The sequence below is a fragment of the Rhea americana genome, unplaced genomic scaffold (assembly GCF_003343005.1).
Source record: "Rhea americana isolate MKP2758 unplaced genomic scaffold, rheAme1 scaffold_90, whole genome shotgun sequence".
Lineage (NCBI taxonomy): Eukaryota > Metazoa > Chordata > Aves > Rheiformes > Rheidae > Rhea > Rhea americana.
The window spans coordinates 1,490,526-1,512,315 of record NW_028187089.1 but is presented as its reverse complement, the minus strand read 5'-3'; the positions used below and the strand labels follow the sequence as shown (position 1 = coordinate 1,512,315).

At 41.4% G+C, this 21,790-nt stretch overlaps 1 protein-coding gene across 8 annotated transcripts in view; it reads right to left on the bottom strand.

Moving 5' to 3' along the window:
* The window catches only part of CUNH8orf48 (chromosome unknown C8orf48 homolog), a 95,932-nt gene that overhangs the window by 30,561 nt on the left and 43,581 nt on the right, over positions 1 to 21,790 (bottom strand). For 2 of the 8 annotated variants that reach the window (XM_085324223.1, XM_085324224.1), the window contains exon 6: positions 18,276 to 18,342. The exons of 5 other annotated variants lie outside the window; for them this stretch is intronic. In XM_085324223.1, coding sequence (XP_085180349.1) covers positions 18,281 to 18,342 — 62 coding nt within the window. In that variant the 3' untranslated portion in view covers positions 18,276 to 18,280. Of the gene's footprint in view, positions 1 to 17,057; positions 17,276 to 18,275; positions 18,343 to 21,790 lie in introns of those variants that run through there. One more of the 8 variants, XM_085324222.1, reaches the window with a different exon arrangement.

Here is a 21,790-nt window from a genome sequence, read left to right as displayed (position 1 = left end):
TTGTCAAGGTTTACTGACTATGGAAAAATAAATATCTCAAGTGGCTGAAAGGCTGCCAGCAGGATTCCAGATGAGGAATGGGAGAGGCAAACGTGAGGCGCTGTTTCAGACTTATTTCTCTCCTGAAGTCTCAGCTGCAGCTCTGGCAGTTTGACAGCGAAGAGAGACACTTGCAATGTGTGCAGACATTTCAATAGCTCTATCTGCTGTCTTACACCAGCATAATACATGCAGGTAAGGTTATGCTATTTCTGTTCTCAGATGTAAGAGAATCAGCTTTTTTCAGAGCCTATCTGACTGCTAATCTTCAGTGCTTTCATTATGTGTTTCAGTGCAAAGTGAAAAAATACTGCTTTTCTCTGTTCGTTTTTTTTTTCCTCTCCTCCTAGAAGCATACATAGTCACAGCAGGGAATTGCATGAAAATCAATTGATTTCTCATGGAATAAGATAAGGGCAGTGTTATTCATGCTGCTTGCTTCCTGAGAAAGTACCAGCAATTCATTACACGCTTTAGAAGCTCCACGCTGCACAAATTCTGACTTTACTATTTTTATCTATCTTTTGATGGATCTTCAACTTTAAGATATTGCTGACTATCACTAATTACCAAATTCCACCGCAAATATCTAGGAACCTATTTCAGATCTGAAAGGCTCTTATAAAACAGTTCTTTTTTTTCTTTCTTTCTCTTTTTTTTTTCCTCTTAAGGAACCTGTTGCAGCCCAGAAGCTTAGACAGTCTCATATTATGTTCCACTAAGCAGGCAGAGCAATACGCAACCTAAAAGACCCTTATCCATATTCTCAATTTTTCTTCCTGCATCTTCCTTCATCCTCCTGCTACCTTCAAATGTCTCCACTGGATCACTTAAACTTCTGAACACATGGATGGGAGCTAAGGAACCACAGGAAGTTCTGCCTGAACGTGAGGGGGAATTTCTTCACTGTGACAGTGATGGAGCACTGGAACAGGTTGCCCAGAGAGGTTGTGGAGTCTCCTTCTCTGGAGATATTCAAGGCCCACCTGGATGCAACCCTGTCTAACACACTCTAGGTGACCTTGCTGAGCAGGGAGGTTGAACTAGATGATCTCCAGAGGTCCCTTCCAACCTTACTGATTCTAAGAAGCAAGAGATATCCCATCTTGTAAGCAAAGTAAGGGGTAACCCAGACTCTTAAGGCCAGCTCCTAATGCTAAGACCTCTTACACACTTAAAAACTAAGATCAGTAGTCTTGGATTAGTTGATAATAATGAAGATAAGCAGATTAAAAAAAAAAGCAAGCAGAGGCTTAGGCTGAGAGCCTGTTACTCGTCTCAGCTCAACAGTCTAATCCTCCTGTTACTCTAGTTTTGCTGAGCTTAATGGAAGTACTCTGTGTATACAATAGGGTAGGAAGAAGCACTAGTTATGTAGAAATCTAGGTTATGGGTTTGGCTATATGATGAAATGAGGATGAGGTAGTAACACTTATCCTATCAGGTAATTAACATTAAATGTTAACAGCATTCTCATGTGCACTGTGACTGCAGCCAAGTAGTGCTCAGCCCCTGTGGATCTGTAGCAGACTGCAATGGAGCAGCAGTTGTTACATTTTTAATTGATGACCATCCGAAAGAAGACGCTTTTAATTGCAAATAAAATGAACCGTTGCTTTTCGTCTCTGTGCAATTTTAGAGCACTGTGTAAGTCCTGGAAGTCATATGTTTGGGAAGAGTTTAACAGATCTTCGGTGCCATGGCTTGTGCTAGCTAAAGATAATAGGCAGAGATGCCACATCCTTCTGTACCCACATTTCTGTGCCGTGGCAGATGCGGTCAGGGAGAGGCTGATGCAGACATCTGTGTCACTTTTTTTGAAATGATCTGACAACATTAACAAGATTCAGGAACCACTAGTCATGGTGAAAGATCAGAAATGGCTTCATTTTGCTCTTGAATCCTGACAGAAAAAATTGCATAAGTAGTGAGAGTGACACATCAGAATGTAGGCAGGGAAGAGCAGAAAAAAAGAGGCAGGAAGGAGGCTAATTACAATCTGCAGGCAATTTGAAATACTTCCCTTCGATGGATTCACTATCACATTTTGATCAGACATTTCACCTATTATGTAGCACCTGATAATTGCGGATATTCTGTCATTAACATATCGCCATCTAGTATTTACTAATCAATCCCTAATGCTTGTTAATGCTCCTTTAAAGGCTATGGTAATATTATCCACTCTAGCTACATTTTCCTTTCTTTTTTCTTTATTTTTTCTAAGGTCAGAAGGCAATCAAACAGCAAGAGTTTCTTGCTAACTCCTTTCGACATTGCTGATAAGGCTATCTGGGATCCTAATGGTACATCCTAAACTTAGATTCAAAAGCAGAAACCCACTAATGGGCTCCTGCGAGCAGTGGAGATTCTGCTCTTTTTAATGCTTTAAAGCTCCCTGCCATGGATGAGACGGTTCAGTCTTCTGACGCGGAAAGGCTGTCAGTCATCTCAGTTAGCGCCCTCACTATGCAAGTCATTTCACGAGCCACATGCCCCAGCCAGCCAAGACACCGAGCAGGGAGAGGCAACAAGTTGCTTAGATCTTCACGGTATTATCAGGGATAGAGGTGGGAGACTGCACACTCTCCGATACACTGTTTTCCTTTCCCCCATGCCTGAAAGGGAACATACGAACAAAGTGAAACTTTAGCAAGAGTTTAATCAAAGCTTCAGCCGAAAAGGCTAGAAGCCTGTCCACGTCTGCTCAGAGGCTTTTAAGAAAAAAAAGAAAGAAAAGGAAACTTTTAAGGTCTGTTGTCTGGCAGTGCTAGAACTCATTATACTCTCTCCTGGACTCAGTGTTTGGCTAAAGTAAAGGGCTCATTTATAAAAAGTGCAGAGGTAGGAAGAGAAGAGAATCAGTCGCAGTGACTCTTGCATAAATCAGATGTCTTTGCTTGCCCCTTGCTTTGTTATTCCACATACATGGCCTTTCCTCACACACATTCATGCTATTCTATTTGCATTTGGCCCTTGGCACAGGAAAGACATGGTCCTTTTCTTTTCGTCTGCAAAGATAAGCATCAAATGAAAGGCAAAGTTCCTTCTGACAGAGTTTCTGTAAGGACCAGAGGGAGATGCTTGGTTTTCTCCAGCTGGTGTTGAAGTAGACAAAAAGAAGGCAATCCCCAGAAGTGAAGCTGCTCTAACATCTATTCCTACCCACCAGCAGTGAGATGTGCTGGTCAACAAGAGCCAAGAAGGCTGAGACAAGGAGCATAATGCTGCTTCCACTGTTGTGAAGGCTTCCTGTCCTGGACAGTCGCAGTTTCTCACTCCACCTCAGGACTAGAATATCTGACATAAGAAGCAGAAGAGAATAGCAGCTATTTTGAAGTACTCAGTATCCACTTAGTGGCAAAAGAAAGTATGTCTCAGACTAGCATGAATTGCATAAAGTTTCAAATTGCATCTCGTTGTGTCCTCATTCGCACACTCATCAGAGCAGCACGCACCACGGACACGGAGGGGAGTTCTGATGAGCTGGATTTTTACAGACGGTATTGGACTTTCTAGAGACCCGTGTTTCTGAGAYCACTTGTACCATGAAACCTTGCTAATATATTAGAGAAAGTAGTATCTCCTCTGCTAGGCTTGTGGAAAACTGTAGGACAGGTTACTTTGTATATGTTATGAACATACAAAGGGTATTCCTTGAAGCTCTGAACTGCTAGGACAGTTCATTGTAGTACAAAAATGAGTGAAAGGCAATTGGCACATCCAGTCTGTGTGCTCTGTCAAAAAGTAAATTAATGAAACATAAAGCTGGCAACAATATGTAACCTCAAGACAGGAGTTCTCTGGAAAAAGACGGGATCAGGTAATTAAAGGGTATATCAATGTGCATGGGCAAAAGTGCTAATTAAATTTGTAAAATCAACCTCCATTCTCTTTTCTGACTGCAGAGTTCTTCAATTTGCAGCCTTTCTAATATTAGTTTAATGTAACTTTTTGTGTACAAAAAAGAGCTTTCTTATTAGCTATGGCTTGTCTATTCTCTCATTTGCATGCCTGCCTGGATTGAGTCACAGCACAATGAGTCTCTTGCCTCCCGAAGTCATGCAATTATCTCAGGATCTTAAATTAAAAAATAGGACTCTTGTAAACCTCTCTGTTCTGAAAAAAAGCGTGAGTAGGCGAATCCAGTGTAACCAGTGTGTCTGTGCCTGTGGAGAGCCTGAAATAATAGTTTTGAGAGATAGCAAATGTCTTGTGTATCCCAGTAGAAAACTAATTACTCTGGCAACTCTTTGCACACCATCCCATTAAGGAACTCTGTCATCCCAGTGGATATTTATGGGAGCAAGTACTTGGAGAAATCTTGCTGATAACCCTAGCTTTTATCATTTCCATTTCTTCTAAAGATAAATCTCCTTGATATTTCTGAGAGTGTAAAGAGCCCAAAGCTCAGATGCACTCATGTACAGGAAGAAGAGGAACACCTTGCTACCATAAGTCCAGCTGGGATCAGAGTTAGAGCATGGGGAAAGAGCCAGACTCTCCCCTGTGCTGAAGGATGTGTGCTGTCCTGGCTGCTCTGTCTTTGCCCCATGCTCTGTGCGTAGGAAGCAGATGAGAAACTACTTGAACTCTTGCATTTGAAGTAATCCTAATTACAAAAGAGGACCCAAATCGTTGCAGTATGCTTTGGTAGCTCCTACCTTCAGGATGATCCTTTGGAGTGTCAGACAGATGCAATACACAGCAGCACCAAGAGCAAAGAGCCACAGAGAGAGGAGGTGCCAATGAGAGCTTGCAGCTATGTTTCAAGCCATCTTTCACATATAGGCAGCTCATGTTTATGGAACATATGATGCAGGAGATATCTCAAAACTAAGCATCTCTCCAGCTATGCACATCCAGGGCAAACCTGAAGTGAATGATACCCTCTAACTTCCTTCCAGAACCATTTTAGTGGCAACCAGAGAAAACATTTCCTACAGAAATAGTTCCTGTGAAATGTATAAGCCTTCCCAAGGGGAGGAAACATCCATTTCTCCCTCTATCTGTCATTCTTCTTCATTTATTGAATCAATAAGGCATGAAATTTGGCAGGCTTTAAGTGAAAAACGAGCTGTTCATATCAAAGAGAGCCTAGATGAGTAAAAAAAAATCAAATCGCTAGAACCTAGATTCAGTCAATAGGAATAAAAATAAATAGAAATAGAATCTAAATGTAAATGAACATTACATCACCACTGGCATTTAAGCTCATTTTCAAATACAGAATTAGAAACAAATTTAACTTGCTAAAACTTGCTGTGTATTCATACAATCAGATATAGCTGCTTTGGGAGTCACAAGACTGAACTTCTATGTAGCTTCTGTTCCCCAGAGAAGCCATAGCTTAAAATTTTTCCTGACCAATAAAGGCAGGAGAGGCAGTATGAAGAGAGGGCAAAACCCTGCTTTCTGGTCAAAGCATAGCTTAGAGGTTAAAAGGATCACAGAAAAGTTCTTGCTTCCCTGTCCTTACCTTTTGACCTGTGGCAATATGACAGCTCGTGTATCTGATTTACCCCTTCAAGATGGAGTCCAAGTTTACCTGCTAAATGGCAACATCCATCTTTGCAAACATTAATACATGTTCTCCTTTAGCTTAAATGAGAGGTGCCCTTTAGTGCCACACGTTTACAACATGAACTTCCATCATGAAGTGCCCATGGACCTGTTCCAGTGTAATTTCCCTGAAAATGTGATCAGGGGGCACTGTTCTGTGTTTGGGACAATCCTCAGCTAATTGATGGCAACCAGTGAGTGTGCAGCTCAGCGAAAAACTTCCAAAGAGGTGAGATACTTTGCCTGACAAAGCAGCTCCATATCACACCACCACATCTGCTTTCAGTGCTCACAGCTGATCTCTTGCTTTGCTGGCCTGAAAATTCTTCCTCTCTTACCTCTGAGGATCATTGTTCAAACCCCCACATTTATTTTCTCTATATAGGAAAAGAAATGGCTGGCAGTGGCTCTAAGCTAAAGTTATCTGTGGGTCACCACGGCTGTTCTGAGCATCTTCAAGCTTTAGGGCCTTTTTTCAATGCTACCCATGGCTGTTCTGGGCTCTAACCACCAATCTCATGAATACAGTTTTCCTCCGCTCAGAGATGAGCTACTGTGTTCAACTGCAAGTATGGGGTCCATCATTTAAATGAAGAAGCAGTGATTATATTTGAGTCTGGTTCTTCTGAGCATGACTGTGTCCCACGCTGCATTTTAAAGAGCAGTTTAACCTTACTCTCACTCCCACTAATCCTTTTGTGTCACATTATACATTTGCTTCCACAACTATTTTTGTAGTTCAAGGTCTTAATTTGCATCTTTCATCTTCAGTTGCCATTGAAACAGCATCACATTCAACAATGCAGATTTGTTCATCTTTCATAACACAAACACACACACACACAAACACACGATTATTATTATTTTTTGTTTCATAGAGGTTATAACACTCATGCATTTCTTTTCTTGATGACACGCCTTAGCTCAGGGATTTTTCAAGTTTAGACAGATAGGGCAAAACAAGGGGGATATAATTTCTCTCCCCAGCCACTGTTACTTTAATAAGCCCATAGACCAACCTCGCAAAAATTCTAGAGCCTTGTGAAATCCTTTTACTAGCCTTTATTCTGCCTGGATGACTTTATTAGGATATTAGCACAGAGTCATGCTGTAATCAGCAGGAAGGTCTTGTTTATTGCTAGCTTGCTCGAAGACCAGCAGAGCATGTAGTCCCAATGAGGTGGGCTCTAATTATTAAGGTTTAAATGAAAAAAACACAGTGATGAGATGTTGTGTAAGGTCCAGAAACCACATGTGAGAAATCAAGACCTTCTTGTTCGTTGCACTGATATTTATAGAGAATCAACATATTCTGTTGAGATACAAGACTAATTTTAATCAATCTTAATGTACATACTCTGATCAAGTATCTTTGAAGTCCTACAGCTCACTGTGATTTGGAGAATACCCACTTATGAGTCGTTGATCTCTGCTGCTACAGGAGCTTGTCCCTAGCACCCTACCGCTGATAATACCAGTCTTCAAACTCATTCTTGAAGGGCAGCAGACATATTCCATTGCTGAGTTCACCAAAATGACAGCTACACATCAAGAGGTTTCCTGCATTTACTGTCCTAAATGGATATGTTTTCCCTGGAGAAGTAATCTGTCTTGGGCCTGCCAGCCTCACTTGAATTCACTCAACATCARGCAGATTAAAGGTGAAAGCATATAATTTAATTCTAGCAAAGAAAAAGGCCAGGCTCTTAATTATTAAGCGAAAAAGAAGATTACGAAGAGAGGAAAATAAAGCAGCAAAATGCAATTTTAACATCAAATTTCTTTCCCAGCTGTCATCTCAAATCATTGAGGTGTATGTTAGCCATACAAGCTCAGGATTGGATTTCTGAGCAGCTAGTAGCTATGTAGCCTAACAATTAGTAAGACAAGGACTCACTAGTGATATTTCATGGAATGAATCAATTATTTTTACAAAGGCAAGCAACAAAATTGATTTCCATATGGACATTTTTCTTACTTTGATCTAGCTAATGTCACTACTCTGATGATTCTGGGCTGGAGAATCGGACTTTATAGATCTGGAAAAATCAAGAGAAGTACACGTGATGACACTCAGGGAATCACCATCCCTTTAAAGTTATTCTAGCAATTTAGGGTTAAATTACTTTGAAACACAGTGATATTAATGCAAACTTGTTAAATCAACACAGATCTTACAGAAAAACTACCTATTGCCAAAAGCTTAGTACAGAGAGAGGAACAAATTATCTAATTTCAGGAAGGACTCCTGACAGATGAACGAGAAAAGCAAATTAATGCAGGGCAGACTTCAGAAAAAAGTGAAGAAGACAATAAATAGTTCTTCCCTTTCTATGAAGAGAAAGTTGGGACAAGTATATTTAGATACCTAGCTAGAAAACAACAAATGGTTTTCAGAAAAAGAACTTCTCTATGCAGACTTATATTTGGTCTAATAAATGCAGGGTCAATAGTTATCATCTCTGATCTCAATTTCTCTGAAGAGATCTCTTCTGCCCAGGAATTGTGTTTAAAGATCAGCCAAAGGCTGCTTTCAGCTTGAAGTTATTATCTGAGATTTGAAAACCAAAGATTTTTCCTTTCTTACACACCCACAACCACACACCCACACACAAATGCATAAGTTACTTTTGGTATCTTATGAAGCCTTTATCATTGTATCAGCTGGGAGGAGTGGCTGAGAAACCTGAGGGCTGTGCTGCCATTCAGAGAGACCTGGACAGGCTGGAGAGCTGGGCGGAGAGGAACCTCATGAGGTTCAACAAGGGCAAGTGCAGAGTCCTGCACATAGGGAGAAATAACTCCATGCACCAGTACAAGCTGGGGGTTGACCTGCTGGAGAGCAGCTCTGCAGAGAAGGACCTGGGAGTGCTGGTGGACGACAAGTTGACCATGAGCCAGCAATGTGCCCTTGTGGCCAGGAAGGTCAATGGTCTCCTGGGGTGCATTGGGAAGAGTGTTGCCAGCAGGGCGAGGGAGGTGATCCTGCCCCTCTACTCAGCCCTGGGGAGGCCTCATCTCGAGGACTGTGTCCAGTTCCGGGCTCCCCAGGACAAGAGAGACATGGAGCTACTGGGGAGAGTCCAACGTAGGGCTACAAAGATGACCAGAGGGCTGGAGCACCTGCCCTGTGAGGAACGGCTGCGAGAGCTGGGCCTCTTTAGCCCGGGGAAGAGAAGACTGAGGGGGGATCTTATCAATGAGGATAAGCACCTGAAGGGAGGGTGTCAAGGGGATGGGGACAAACTCTTTTCAGTTGTCCAATGTGACAGGACAAGAGCCAACGGGCAGAAATTGAACCACAGGAAGTTCTGCCTGACCATGAGGGGGAATTTCTTCACTGTGACAGTGACGGAGCGCTGGAACAGGCTGCCCAGAGAGGTTGTGGAGTCTCCTTCTTTGGAGATATTCAAGGCCCGCCTGGATGCAGCCCTGTCTAACATGCTCTAGGTGACCCTGCTGAGCAGGGAGGTTGGACCAGATGATCCCCAGAGGTCCCTTCCAACCTTACTGATTCTATGATTCTATGATTGGTGGGCTTCTCATTTTATCTGAGATCTCTCAGTCTTTTCTTCCATTTGTTTCCCTAAGAATTGTCAGACGTGTGTCATCTTTGCAAAGGAAAGCCATGAAAGGCACAAGATGGAAGGGAGAAAATACGGGGAAAAAAAACCTCATTATGGTAAATAGCAACATTTGCATCCAGACTTAAGTGAACAGTGACATTAAGCAATTTGAATCTCAACTGTTAAGCCTGCACAATATATATTTAGCAGCTCAATCAGCGCAGACCACCGCTGACACCGCTGCAGAAAGAGCCAACATCAGTACACACAGGGCTGCACGAGTGGGAGAGCTCATTTCTGCACTCACTTGGGTGGAGAGTATAAAAGCAGGCCCAGTAATCTGGAAAGCATAAGCAGGCAAAAGTGCTGAGGACTTCTGCAAACCCTTACAAATGATAATGTCTCAAAGACACTTTAAAAAGKTTTTTCCAGCTTCTCCAGACACTGAATATTAGTGTTTGGCTCCTTTGCCTTTATATTAAGGCACAAAGAAATGCTTTTCTGTTCCCTGCTGTTACATTCAATAAATTAGTAAGTGGCTTATCTAGCGAGTGCTGTATTACGTTGCAGCTGATTGCTAAGCAGGGTGCTCAGCAGCAGGCCACCCAGCTCCAGAGCACCCTGCATGCAAATGTGTAATGACACTTCTGGTGATGAGAGGTCCTGCGTCTCCTGAGTGCTACACGCCTGTTGGCTTTTAACGATGAATAATTTGTACAGTGGAAGGAACGGAAAGTTAAGAAGCTTCATTTTGTGGGAGCTCTCTGCAATACTAGGTAACCTGTGAAATGCTTTGTTGTTGGCAACCAGGCTTCTGCAAGCAAAGAAGAGGATCTGTCAGGCAGAGATATCCCTTTGCAAGGGGCTGGGTGTGCTCAACTCCTGAGGAGCTTTACGTGAAGACAGGGAGAATTGTGTAGCCTTAAACATCCCTTATCCTCATACACCTTGGACATTCAAGCTCTCTTGCCATGATTGAGACCATGATCTAAGTTGCCAGGTTTAAAATAAAACTCCTTTTAAATGCGGGAAGAAGAGGGGGAAGGGGACTTTGTCCCTTATCTAGAAGAAGCAAGGATGAGAGAGGAAACGGATGCTAATTTAATATCTGACTAAAGGAGGGATGGCACGCTGAAATTTAATCATGCCTGATATGGCATATTTATAATTTTTTGAAAAACAGGAAAACTTAAACATTTCACAAAATATGCATTCTCTATGATTATTTGTAAGGCATCATAGATGTGCTTGGCACTTTCTGACAGGAACACTGGCAGGTCTCTGCCTCGGGGAATCTATAATTAGACAGAGCATCGCAAGGGAAGATGATGGATAAGAGTGTATGGGAGGACAGGGATACAACAGTGAAAGATCATGAAGAGCTTTATATATTCTTTTCCAGAAACTTTTTGTTTCTTGCCATTTAGCTGTAATATATTTAAAACCCGGGACCGAGAAATGGTTGAACTTCAGAATTTTTGCTCCATAAACTTTCTTTTGTCCCAAACTGGAACAGAAAAAGGGAGCCTTGAAATTCCTCGTGGAAAAAAAAATTTTTTTTAAGTTGATCTGGAAACAGCCTCACTGAGTTGCCTTGCTTTGATAGGTAGAAGCATTTCATTCTGGCTCTGTCATTTTGAAAAATATCACATTCTCACACAAAGTGAATGTCTTTAACTGTCTTTAACTCTGCCAGTGTGGAATGTTCATGCCCACAAAGCAAGGGGTACTTGGATGTTTTTTTGCTGAAAATTTTGAATATACACATGTTACCGCAAAACAGCTRGGTCTGAAGAAACAGCTTCTAATGGGAAATGGCTCTTGCAGAAATCTTTCAACCAAGTTCAACATGAAGTCCATGGAAGAATAAGGAGGTAGAATCAAAGCGAAAATACTGGACATGGGATAGCATTTTTCATTAGAGGAAAAGTGGAGGAGAAAAGATTATTTGAGATCTCTTCCCAGAGGAAAAGGGAGAAAGAGAAACTCCGATTTTTTCCAGTATTTGAAACAGAGTCACTGGATAATTGAGGCAGCTTCCTTAACAGATGAGAAAACAAGTGACGGACATGTGGGATAATATGACTGTGAAGGCAGCTCCAGGAAAATCTTGGTGAGAAAATGCTAGTGCGCCACAAAACACTCCRAAAGCCGCGCGTGTGCAAGCCCTGCGAGGGGTGACCATCTTAAACGAGGCTGCAGGCACACTGTAGTCTTGCTATGGTAGCGAAGGTGGTCCAGATGCTAAGCAGTGGGGCTGGTGCTTCGTTGGCCCATTACAAACATCGGAGGAGTAGAAATTAATTGGTTTTGCCTTCAGGAGAAGGCGCAAACCACACACAGGCTCCACAGCAGAGCACTGCAYTTGGAGATGAGTTGGCTCATCAGCTTATTCTGTGATAGGAATAATCTGACCCAGAATCAAGGAGTCCTGGGATGCTGAATCCAAGGTATGCACATAGGATACTTGGTGCTAATCTTTCACGAAGCTCTGTTTCTAATTTTAAAGAAAGCAGGGGAACTTTACAGAATATTATTACCTTCCTCAGCCTGTATGTACAGTATGTTTCTACCCACTTTTCCAATGATCTCCCTTGTCCTTTGGAGCCCAAAGTGAAAGGCACACGACATTTCCCCTAAACTGGCCCTATGAAAGGACATCTTGAACCTTATGCTGTCAGTTCTGAAAGGGAAYTGAAAAAATGAGCAGGGAGTCACCCTTCCATTGGATTCTGGCCCTCCCTTGGATACAAAAGCAGAGAGCCCATTTGTGATGAATCCATACCTTCTCTGAGAACTGAATGGAGATCAGGTACTGAATTCTCAGAGGATACCACTGACCTGGAGGCACTAGCAACTTCTGGTTCCCAGCAGCATTTGGGAAAACTGAGCAGGTAATAGATTTCCATATTGTTCCAAGCCTGAAAGCACAGTTCTGAAGCACAGTTTTGCCTCAGACCCGTAATTGTGATTTGGAAGTCTCTGGCTGTGTCTTGCACATCAGTGAGTCACCATGTATTTTGCTCCTGCCTRAGAAACAATCTGACTACTTAGAAACAAGAAAGGCAAAACAGCCTTTGATCTTGCCTCTAGGTACCCAGTGGAAAATAACCTGGGTTAAGCATTTACTGGATTTTCACTCACTGGAATAAGCCCCTGGAGCTATCTCTGGTCACCAACTGGGGAAGCGGCAAGGTGCCTCCTTCCAGCCAATGAGGACAAATACAGTCACACAAGCATGTCAGGTAAATGTATTCTGCCACAGATAAATTAAACCTTTCCTGAATGCGATGCACAGAACCTCCTCTTGGAGAATAAATACACCATGGCTGTGATGTACTAATGGGAGAGAGCTATAGTTGTGCAGCAAATGCAAGAAATTTTGGGGTAAATTATGTAGGAGAAAAGCTGAAGCAAGGGTGTGGAGAAAGGGAAGGAGTGTTTGGGAATTGTAATGAACCCAGTTGCTTTATAGAACCGTGTATATATTTTTTTCACTCAGGGTGCTAAATCCATTCAATCTCCCCAAATTTCCCTCCTCTCCCCCGGCTTGCGGTCATCATTGTGGAATTCCTGGCTGCACGTGGAAGTGGAGCTGGGAAAATATTTCCTGGCTGTAGCTAAAGCTAACAAAGACCTTCTAAAGCATAGAAGGAAACAGCTCTGAATAAAATATGTTTTACCACCTTTCATCCGGGAATCTCAAGCCACTTATCATATGCACATCAATACATTCAGTCTCAGGACACCTTTGCCAAGCTAGGAAGAAAGCAGCAGACAGCAGTCATAAGCCCTGACACTCACCCTGGGTTGTAATCAGTAAGAGTGCCCCTTTCCCCAGCGTCATGAACACTAATGGAGTATCCGGAAGCCTGGAAAGAGGCAATGAATTACTCGCAGCAGGGTAAGCGGCATGTCTGCCGAGAGAGAACTGAGTTCCATTCCATTCATAATGCAAATAGCATCAAGTCAAAGGTTGGCAGGCAGCTGTCTCCCTTGGAGCTGTAATTAATATTATCCGAGCAATGTAAAGAGACCAGAGAGTGCCAGGTGTCTCCTCTCGGCAGCCATCTGTGAAAAAAGCAGTATCCTCATGCTTGAAGCCTTTTCCACGAACCAGGAAATAGCAAAGTTAAGAAGAGGAGGAAACCAGATAATTTTAAGGAGCATTAATTAACAGTGTGACCCTATAGTCTGTCTCTAGGTATGAAAGTTGCCAGAAACACTTCCAAATGATCAAATTTCACCTTGTAATATCTTCTGCCATTTCACATTATTTTGCAGATGAAAGATAGTTGCTGCTTCCAAGGCTGAGGGGAAGGGACATGGTGAATGGTTCTCAGGCCACCAGAGGAATGCAATCAGCAGAAGATCTGCCACTAGGAGGTTGGGATGTACCACTTTTTGCCAAAATTTCCAGTAGGAGTTCTCATCAGGCCAAGGGCTCTTCCTCTACTATTCTTGCAGTTGCAAAAGAAGCCACCTGTTTTCTTGGACATTTCCATTATTTTTCCCCTCTTCTACCCTAAACTCAACAGATCATGCTTTTATATCAGTGACATAACTTGGTCCACTAAGGATCATTTTTCCTGGAAATGGCCTGGTCTCTGCTACAAACTGTTGTTGCCATTAAGCTGGATTCAGATCAYCTATCAGTGGCCTAAGGTGGCACCTACGTTAAAAAGAACAAAGATGCTTCAGACTACGTAACGAAGGTGAGAGATAAGACGTCTTTTCAGACTGTTTATTTTATTTTCCTACGTTGAGTGTGCTTTCTGTCTTTTCCTATTAACTGTAAATGGACAAGGTCTGATACAACAGGACAGCAAGAAATATGTGCTGCTTCTTACAACTTAAATGACATTTAACCAGCTAAATCTTTCTGAACAACAACAGCTGGGCATCTGAATACAGCCAACTGTGTCATTCAGAGATTTGCTTTCTCTGATGTGTATGAGATATGCCATGAAACCTGTACTTGCAGACAGTGGATATTTGCTCCATGGCATCAGTCTAGTAACAGGGTAAAGTCACAGTGGCTAAGTCACAGGCTTCCCTGCAATGGCAGAAAGCCCCCTTTGATGCTGTGATTCCAAAAATGCCCTTCGAGATGTGACGAGCCAAAGAATAGTATGTTGCTACCTCAGATAAAAGTGAACAGATCAAAAGTGAAAATGCTCTGTGCATCTGATACTACTAGTCTGCATTTCACGTTTGTGCTGCATGAGTAAACAAGCTCTGTATAAAAGCCACATTTTGATGCCACACTAGTTTCCCGATCTCTTCACACTGCTCAGATAATAGTTTTTGAAGGTGAACCAAAGGCTTTTAACTCATCCCTCAAGGTGTTTGCATTGCTGTGTCTTGCAGTTGCTAACATCTAAAGCACTTCAGGGAGCGATTCTGCTTCCTCTGAAACTGTTGCTTTCAGTTCCACTTACTTGTTCCATGGATATAAAGATGTAATCTTGCTAATGGCCAGTTTGTAATGACACTCAGTGGAATTACTTACTTTTGTTAGAAACTTTGGAGCACCTTTCACATGCTCAAACTTCTTCTTCCCCCTGAGCAATAACATGCTAATACTTGACATTTCTGCCTCATTCCCTCCTCAATGGGCAATGTATGGTACTAGGAGCTGTAGCACCATTGCTCACAGAACGTAATGCCTGTAAAGGATGCTCTGCAGCCCCCTACCTGGTCTACCTAGACCCACGTACTATTATCACCTCGCCCTTCTCCAGGGATTGCAGCAAAGCTGTAGCTACAGGTACAGAGTGCCACATTTGCCACATTTTCCACATTTCTTTTCACTAAAGAAAAATGTTTTCCATATGAGATCAAACTTCAAGGTCYTGGAAAGCAAAAATATTATTTTGTGAGCCATAAGCATTCAAAAATTCTACTTGCTACAGTAAGCAGTACTCAGCAACTCTTGAGACTTGGATTAATCTCCAAGATTAATCAGCAACAGCAACAACAAAACTGATGATTACAAAAATGAAAATAYTGCACTCAGCTGTCCTGGGGATGGAAAAAGCAAGTTCTGCAGATTCCCTGACAAGACTTTGAATGAACGTATCCTATGCCAGTAAGGTATTCACTGGCTTTTCCCTTTCCCTGTGGTCTTCTGAGTTAAGTTTCACTGAGCTTTGTGAGCAAATCAATAAACTTTCTTCTGCTATTTCTCTCTGCTCAAGTAAAGTTCAGATACAGGAAAATAAAGATAAAATCCTAGAAAAGCAGGCACGAAAGGATTGTTAATTTCTCCTGTTTCAAGAAGAAGAAAATTATTCTGAAGATGTCTGATTTCCCTTTCTCTGCTAAAAGCAGGTGTTTGGTAGGCCCTATGATAATAGGAAATACTAAGTGAACAAAACATTTAGCCTTGTTTAGCTTCCCATCTCCATTCTGTACTATTTTCAATGAGAAGAAATGAGAGGAAAAACTTACATACTGCTTTAGTCGCTGTTTCTAAGCTTTCTTGCGACTTCTCATGGCTTTCCTGGAGTGAAAAGCTGTATATTAGTAGGCCTGAGCTGTTCATTCTGGATGTGATTCTAAACTTTCCCAAAGCTCTAGGAGATTTATCTCAGTGAGCAGTGAAAGTGTTTTTCAAGGAATCAGTAAATAAATGGACACAATGAGAGATCTCTCTCCCAGATGGGACTGCTTTGTTTAYGGATCCACTGGCTGCCATCTCACGGGTTCATTCATGTTTCCAGTTATAGTTCCAGTTCTTCTGCTTGAGGCTTATTCTTTCCATATGCTCCTAGCAACCTCCRTGTGCAGTAGAGGAGCTAAGATATGCCTTTCCTCACAGGTAAAATCATGATTTAATTTTTATAGACAGCAACTACYATGCCAACCAATTACACGGCACTGCAGTGCAACACAACACTAACCTTCAACTCCTTACTCAGCACCATCTTCTTTTTAGATACAAGAGCATGTTCTGACATAACTAGTACCATGCCCAAGCTGCAAAGCCCTTAACCAGGTCTTCAAGCAGGTTTGATCCCAGCAGTATCGAGATCACCTTTGTGCAAGTGGTCAAGCTCAATATCGTTTAGCACTCACTCTAAACTGCGTATGGTTAATAACAGATATATTAGAGATCCAAACTCCGTAGGGTGCATTCACAATACACACAATACACCTGCCATGGTTATTGTTAAAATCATTAATTATAGCTTTATGCAACAAGAAATTTTCTAGGACAACTGTGCTGGCAGTACAGTAATTTGAGTTAACCCCCTAGGGTCAGGTTGGGAAAAAAGTGGTCTAGGAATGTGTATGCCAAAAAAAGGCRTAGATTTTCTATTAACACGTTTCATTGAAGGCATCATTAGGAAAGCCAGTCATTGGTATCATTTGGACAGAACAAAAGGGGCAGCACTTCTGTTGCCTTTCATTCCTATTGCCAGGATTCTGCAATCATGTTTCGATAACATCAATTCACTGGCAGCATTAGTGATGTTGAAAACAGCCCCCCTGAACTCTAGAACACCTTGTATCTAGCTATGCTCTTTGAGGGTGCAGGATATTGACAGGAAAATATGTATTACTGCTGATCAGATAATGAGACAATCCTGGATTATGACTGCCTACATAATGTCATTCCAGGCTTCAGGCTTCAGCAGATGCCCTTTTGCTATGTACTCCTTTTTGTAAGCCAGCTGTTAGGAAGCAAAGAGGTCACTGACTATTATCTACAAAATGCTAGTTATTTCACTTCAAGCCTAAACCGATAGACACTGCAGAATCATGCCTGTAATGCACATTGCCCTATGTGCAGTCTGGACCATCTGCTGTTCTAGAACAGGCTCCCAATTGCCCTGAATGTGATACATCTGCTCTATAGGTAAAGAGTTTTATTGACAAGGGAAATGGTGTCTTCAGCAGTGCCATGGAACTTACATACACTATGGAACCTCAATGCAATTTATGATTTCAAATATACTGGTGAGGCAGTAAAAATAATTCAGTTTGCATCTACATAACTGTTCAGGTAATTTCACCAAACAGATGTAAAAACAGAGTTTGGTTTTCCTCTCATTTTAGCGTTGCAGGGGGAACTCTGCTGCATGTGTACTGCTGTAAAAAACCTGTAAAATGAGAAAGAAGCCCTGTCAGTCTTTCTTGCTGACAAGAATGAAATTCATCTCTGCTACTCTCTTTCCCAAGCTCCCCAGGCATGGGCCAGTGGGGTTGTTCAACTACCCTGTGATAGCAGAGCAAGTCTATCACCTTCTGGCCTGCAGCAATGTCTTCTGCCTGCAGCTTACCCTGGAGACACCCACAAGGTGTAGGGTCACCAAGAGTGGGCTGCATTCACAAGAATGCAGACTGCAAATCACCATAGTCTGAGCTTTTTTGACACAGGTATATAGAGACTTAATGAAGTCTCTGTATGGATCATCATAACCAGTCCTCTAAGTCATACAGTTCTCATGCAGTGTACAGACTCTGAGGAGATATAGAATATCTGATTTTTTCTTCTTCGCAGATAACAGCATAAAACACTTTCCACATCCTGTAGCAACCTCRTTTCTAAACTCAAAATCCCAGAGCAACACTCTGAATGTACCACGGGGAGACAGAAAAAGAAGATGTTGCAAGTTTATTCATATCCTGGGTGCCAGATACTATACGAAAATATGCTGGACTTTTCTAAAAAGTGTTGGTTTTCTGATTTTTTAATGTGTGTGAGGAGTGTCTACTACCAACTAATGTTACTGCATTGAGTTGTAACTAACAGTCCACGAGGAATAATCGTTTTGGTCAATACAGGGTATGTAACAGACATACAGGCTCTGTAACAGACTGGTGACACAATGTGAAAGATTTGCTGGAAGAAATCTGATGAGTTAAATTCCACTATAACCATGTCATGTTCCATTATGTTGGGTCCTATTCCTGACAGTGTGATCAAATGCAACACAAAGTGACAAGCTGTGCTGCACCATGGCCTAATGCAGAGTGACAGAAATACAAAACTCACCAAAACAGATTTCAGAAAGTAGTTTGTCGGAAGGGTGATTGGAGAAAAGTGGTAATTAGCAGGTATGTGGCTCACCATGGACTCAGTGTTCAGCTGTCGCTCACCCAACTTATGGAAGACGTTCCTGTCTCTTGGAGATAGCATCCCTCCATGTCAAGTGCAAACGGGCATCTGTGAAGGAAACTCTGCTTCACTCTTGCTGCAAAACCAGTACTAAACTGCAGTAAGTTTAGCACTATTGAATGACTGGTATATTTGGTCTAATTTTAACATTTATCACTTTAGTACCAATTATCCACAGACTAGATGTAAGCTACAGCAGTTCAAACTTTTTCCTTTGCCTTTCTAACCTTTAAATAAGGAATAGATCTCTCCTAAAATTAAAGAGTGAAGTCCAGTTTTTGCTATTATTTACCCTGGTCTTCTTTCCTAACACCAGAAATGTCAGTTCATTTTCAGAGATGAAGGAAGACCATGTATCACCAAATAAATCCAATATTGGAAAGACTTTTTGTCACTACCGGTTACACCTGGATTCCTGGTGAAGAATGGTTAAGAATACATATTTTCATAACACATAGAACAATTAAGTTTCAGTGAATAATCTGCAAAGGGAGTCCCTGTTAATTACACGTTCTCTCTGCAGCAGTGATCCAGTGATTCAGAGATGCACAGATATCTCCAGTCCCATTTCACATTTTCTAATTTCCAACTAATAAGCAGGACGGCACTTTATATGGCTAATAAAGTTTTTGCAGCTAGAATAAATGAAAGAGTGAGCTAACACAGTATATAGGTGCAACAGATGCTGTTGCTGTGTTACCAAATCCCGTGTCTTTAATCCTAAATTTCTTATCCTACATTATTGCTAAATTTCCAGCTCCTCAAATAATGGAAAAAAATGTTTATGGTTGTAAAAAAATCTAAACCCTATGAACTAAGAATGAATTAAAGGCTTGGAAACCATCAGAAAGATAAAGATTTATTACTGAAAATCCGATGAATTTTAAGTTAGGCTCAAGGTTTGTGAAACGCTGGGACTATGCTCCGGTGACATACAGAGGTGAGTTGAGACTGTGAAGGCTCAACACTAGCGCCTCTTTTCGAAGGATATGACAGGTAGGCTGATGTCATTCCCAGTTCATGTAACGTGCAAGGCAAATAACCCAAGAGTTCAATATTAAATGTCATTGTCCAGGGGTAGGAGAGCAAGACAGCACCTGTATGGGAACACTAGAGGGAGCAAAGACAAGAAAGTTGATGAAGAGGCAGGAAAAGAAAAGAAAGGCAGGAAAGAAAAAGCCATTCCAGTTTTTGGGATAGCTTTGAAGAGGAGGGGAATGCAAGCATCCTTGCGTACTTGCCTATAAGCAAAAGGATGCTCTTCTCTAGATGTGCATGATGGAAAGGAACAGGCTAGACTGTAATTTTGCACATATTATCAAGGATTCAGAGTTCTGCAGGACAAGTTGAGGCCATATTCACGGTCAAATAAACATGTTATCACCAATAGCTTTGCACAGGTAACTGAATTCACCTGTTTTTCAAAAAAGGATAGGTTTCACCTCACTCCCTTGGTGCTGGGTCTTGAGGGCAATCAGGAATTGAAAAAGCAGTAACGCATGCGGTTGTCTATTAGAGAGCTATGCAGATATGACCGACATGCAGAGAAAACAGATCCGGCCGATCTGGTTCTTTTTACTCTTTCATGTTTGGGATGGACATTCCTTAAACCACACATGCTGGTTTGAGGCCATCTCACCAGTTTCTGCCAGTCAAAATGCAAACCGCAATACATCCCAAGCATGCTTCTCTTTAAATAGTCAGAATATGCTACAGCTACTCTTTCCACAATTTAGTTCTCTCTTTAAAAGTTATTAGAAGTTATTAGCACTTCAAGACTCATTTTACAGCTTTGYGCTTTGATCCTCAGCTTACACAAGTCAGTTCACACTGTGCTGCTTCACAACTCATTTAATAGTTAATTTGTTTGGACGTCATTAAAAGTATTAGGGCTCCAGGCAATGAGAACATGCCAATTAGTGCATCAAGAGATTTAATTCTGARGGGGACAGTAGGAAGCAGTAGTTTGAACTGTTTAAAGACTCACACTCCTTGCAARGGAGAAACATGAAGAGAAACCTGTTTGCTCAGAGAGCTTGCTGATTTAGGTTCAAAGAGGTATACTTCTAGATCGTTTATTTTGGGTGCTCAACAGATGCTGAGACATGAACTGTGCATGTGAAATATGAGCTTAAACAGCTCTGTCATGACGAAGACTGCCTTAGCTGCTAATAAAACTTTAAACCACTACAACAGAAGGCTGGAAAAACAGCCTTCTGAGAAGTGGCATTTTGACAGCTTTTTTTAAACCATTAACTTTTGTTTGCTGGAGCTTTCCTTGCAAAGTACCGGATCTGCATCCCAACACACCCAAGATTCATATAAAAACCTCTCCGTGCCATTTATGATGTCAAAAATATTCTGAAAAGGTAGGTAGATCCAGTTTATATGTTTTGCTGGCATTTAATAGATAAAGCCTTTAGAAAAGCTTCCCCCCGCTCATAGTTACACCTCATTATGCTAGCATATTATTGCAGTGATTATTATCAGTAGTAGTAATTATAAATAATGTAATATATTGCTTTACTAATAGTTACCTATTGGCTGTAACTCATACCCTTCCAGGGAGGTGACACTGATACAGGCCAAATGTGTCTTTTTGTGATACTCTTAAACCAATTTCCCAACTGTCAAAAGGATTCTTTTGCTGGTACTAGTTTTATCTTTACTAAAACTTTGCGGCTTTCATTGGCCATACTTACACCAGCAAAACTCTCAAGTATAGAAATGCATACACTAGGGAATCACTGTATGGTCAGATCTATACCAGCACCATTTTACTGATACAGCATTACAGTATTCTTCATTGGCAAAGAGCTCCAAGGTGAATGAAAATAAACCAGCRAAGCTGTGCTTTGTATAACAAAACTCTGCTTGAAGGAAACATGTTGTACCACAAAAAGGCTACGTACTTCTGCATCGCACACCTTTTCACATTCTTTAATGACATGGTTATCAGAAATTTATAGTGTAGAACTGACTTAAACTACACCACTATAAATACTGTTGTTCCAGCATAAATGCAAATGTGTATGAATTTCTACTGACAAAGCTAAGTGAATAAAAAAAATCAGACCATGGACTGACACGGTACACAAATACTACTTTCACGTTAGCTATACAAAAGACATTGACAGGTTTTGAGTGGAGAGTTCAGACATCCAGAAAATACAGTAGCATCTGGTGTGTGGAGTAGTAGGAACAAAGCTTTTCAGAATAAATCTGAAAARGGGAGAAATGCCGGCGTTTCTGAAATGTAACAAGTGATAAATGCACAACTGAGCCAACAAGGCTTTTCACTAGTTAACACCACAAGCACAGGTTTAAAGTTATTTTTTTTCCCCTAGGAAAGAGGAAACACAATTGTGAATACATAGGCTGAGACACGTGCAAACATATAAATTCAAAGGCTCATGAAGATATAAGATACATCTAGCATTTGGGAAGAAAAATCCATTAAAGCTCCGTACTAAATTTTCATGAAGAAATTTCAGAA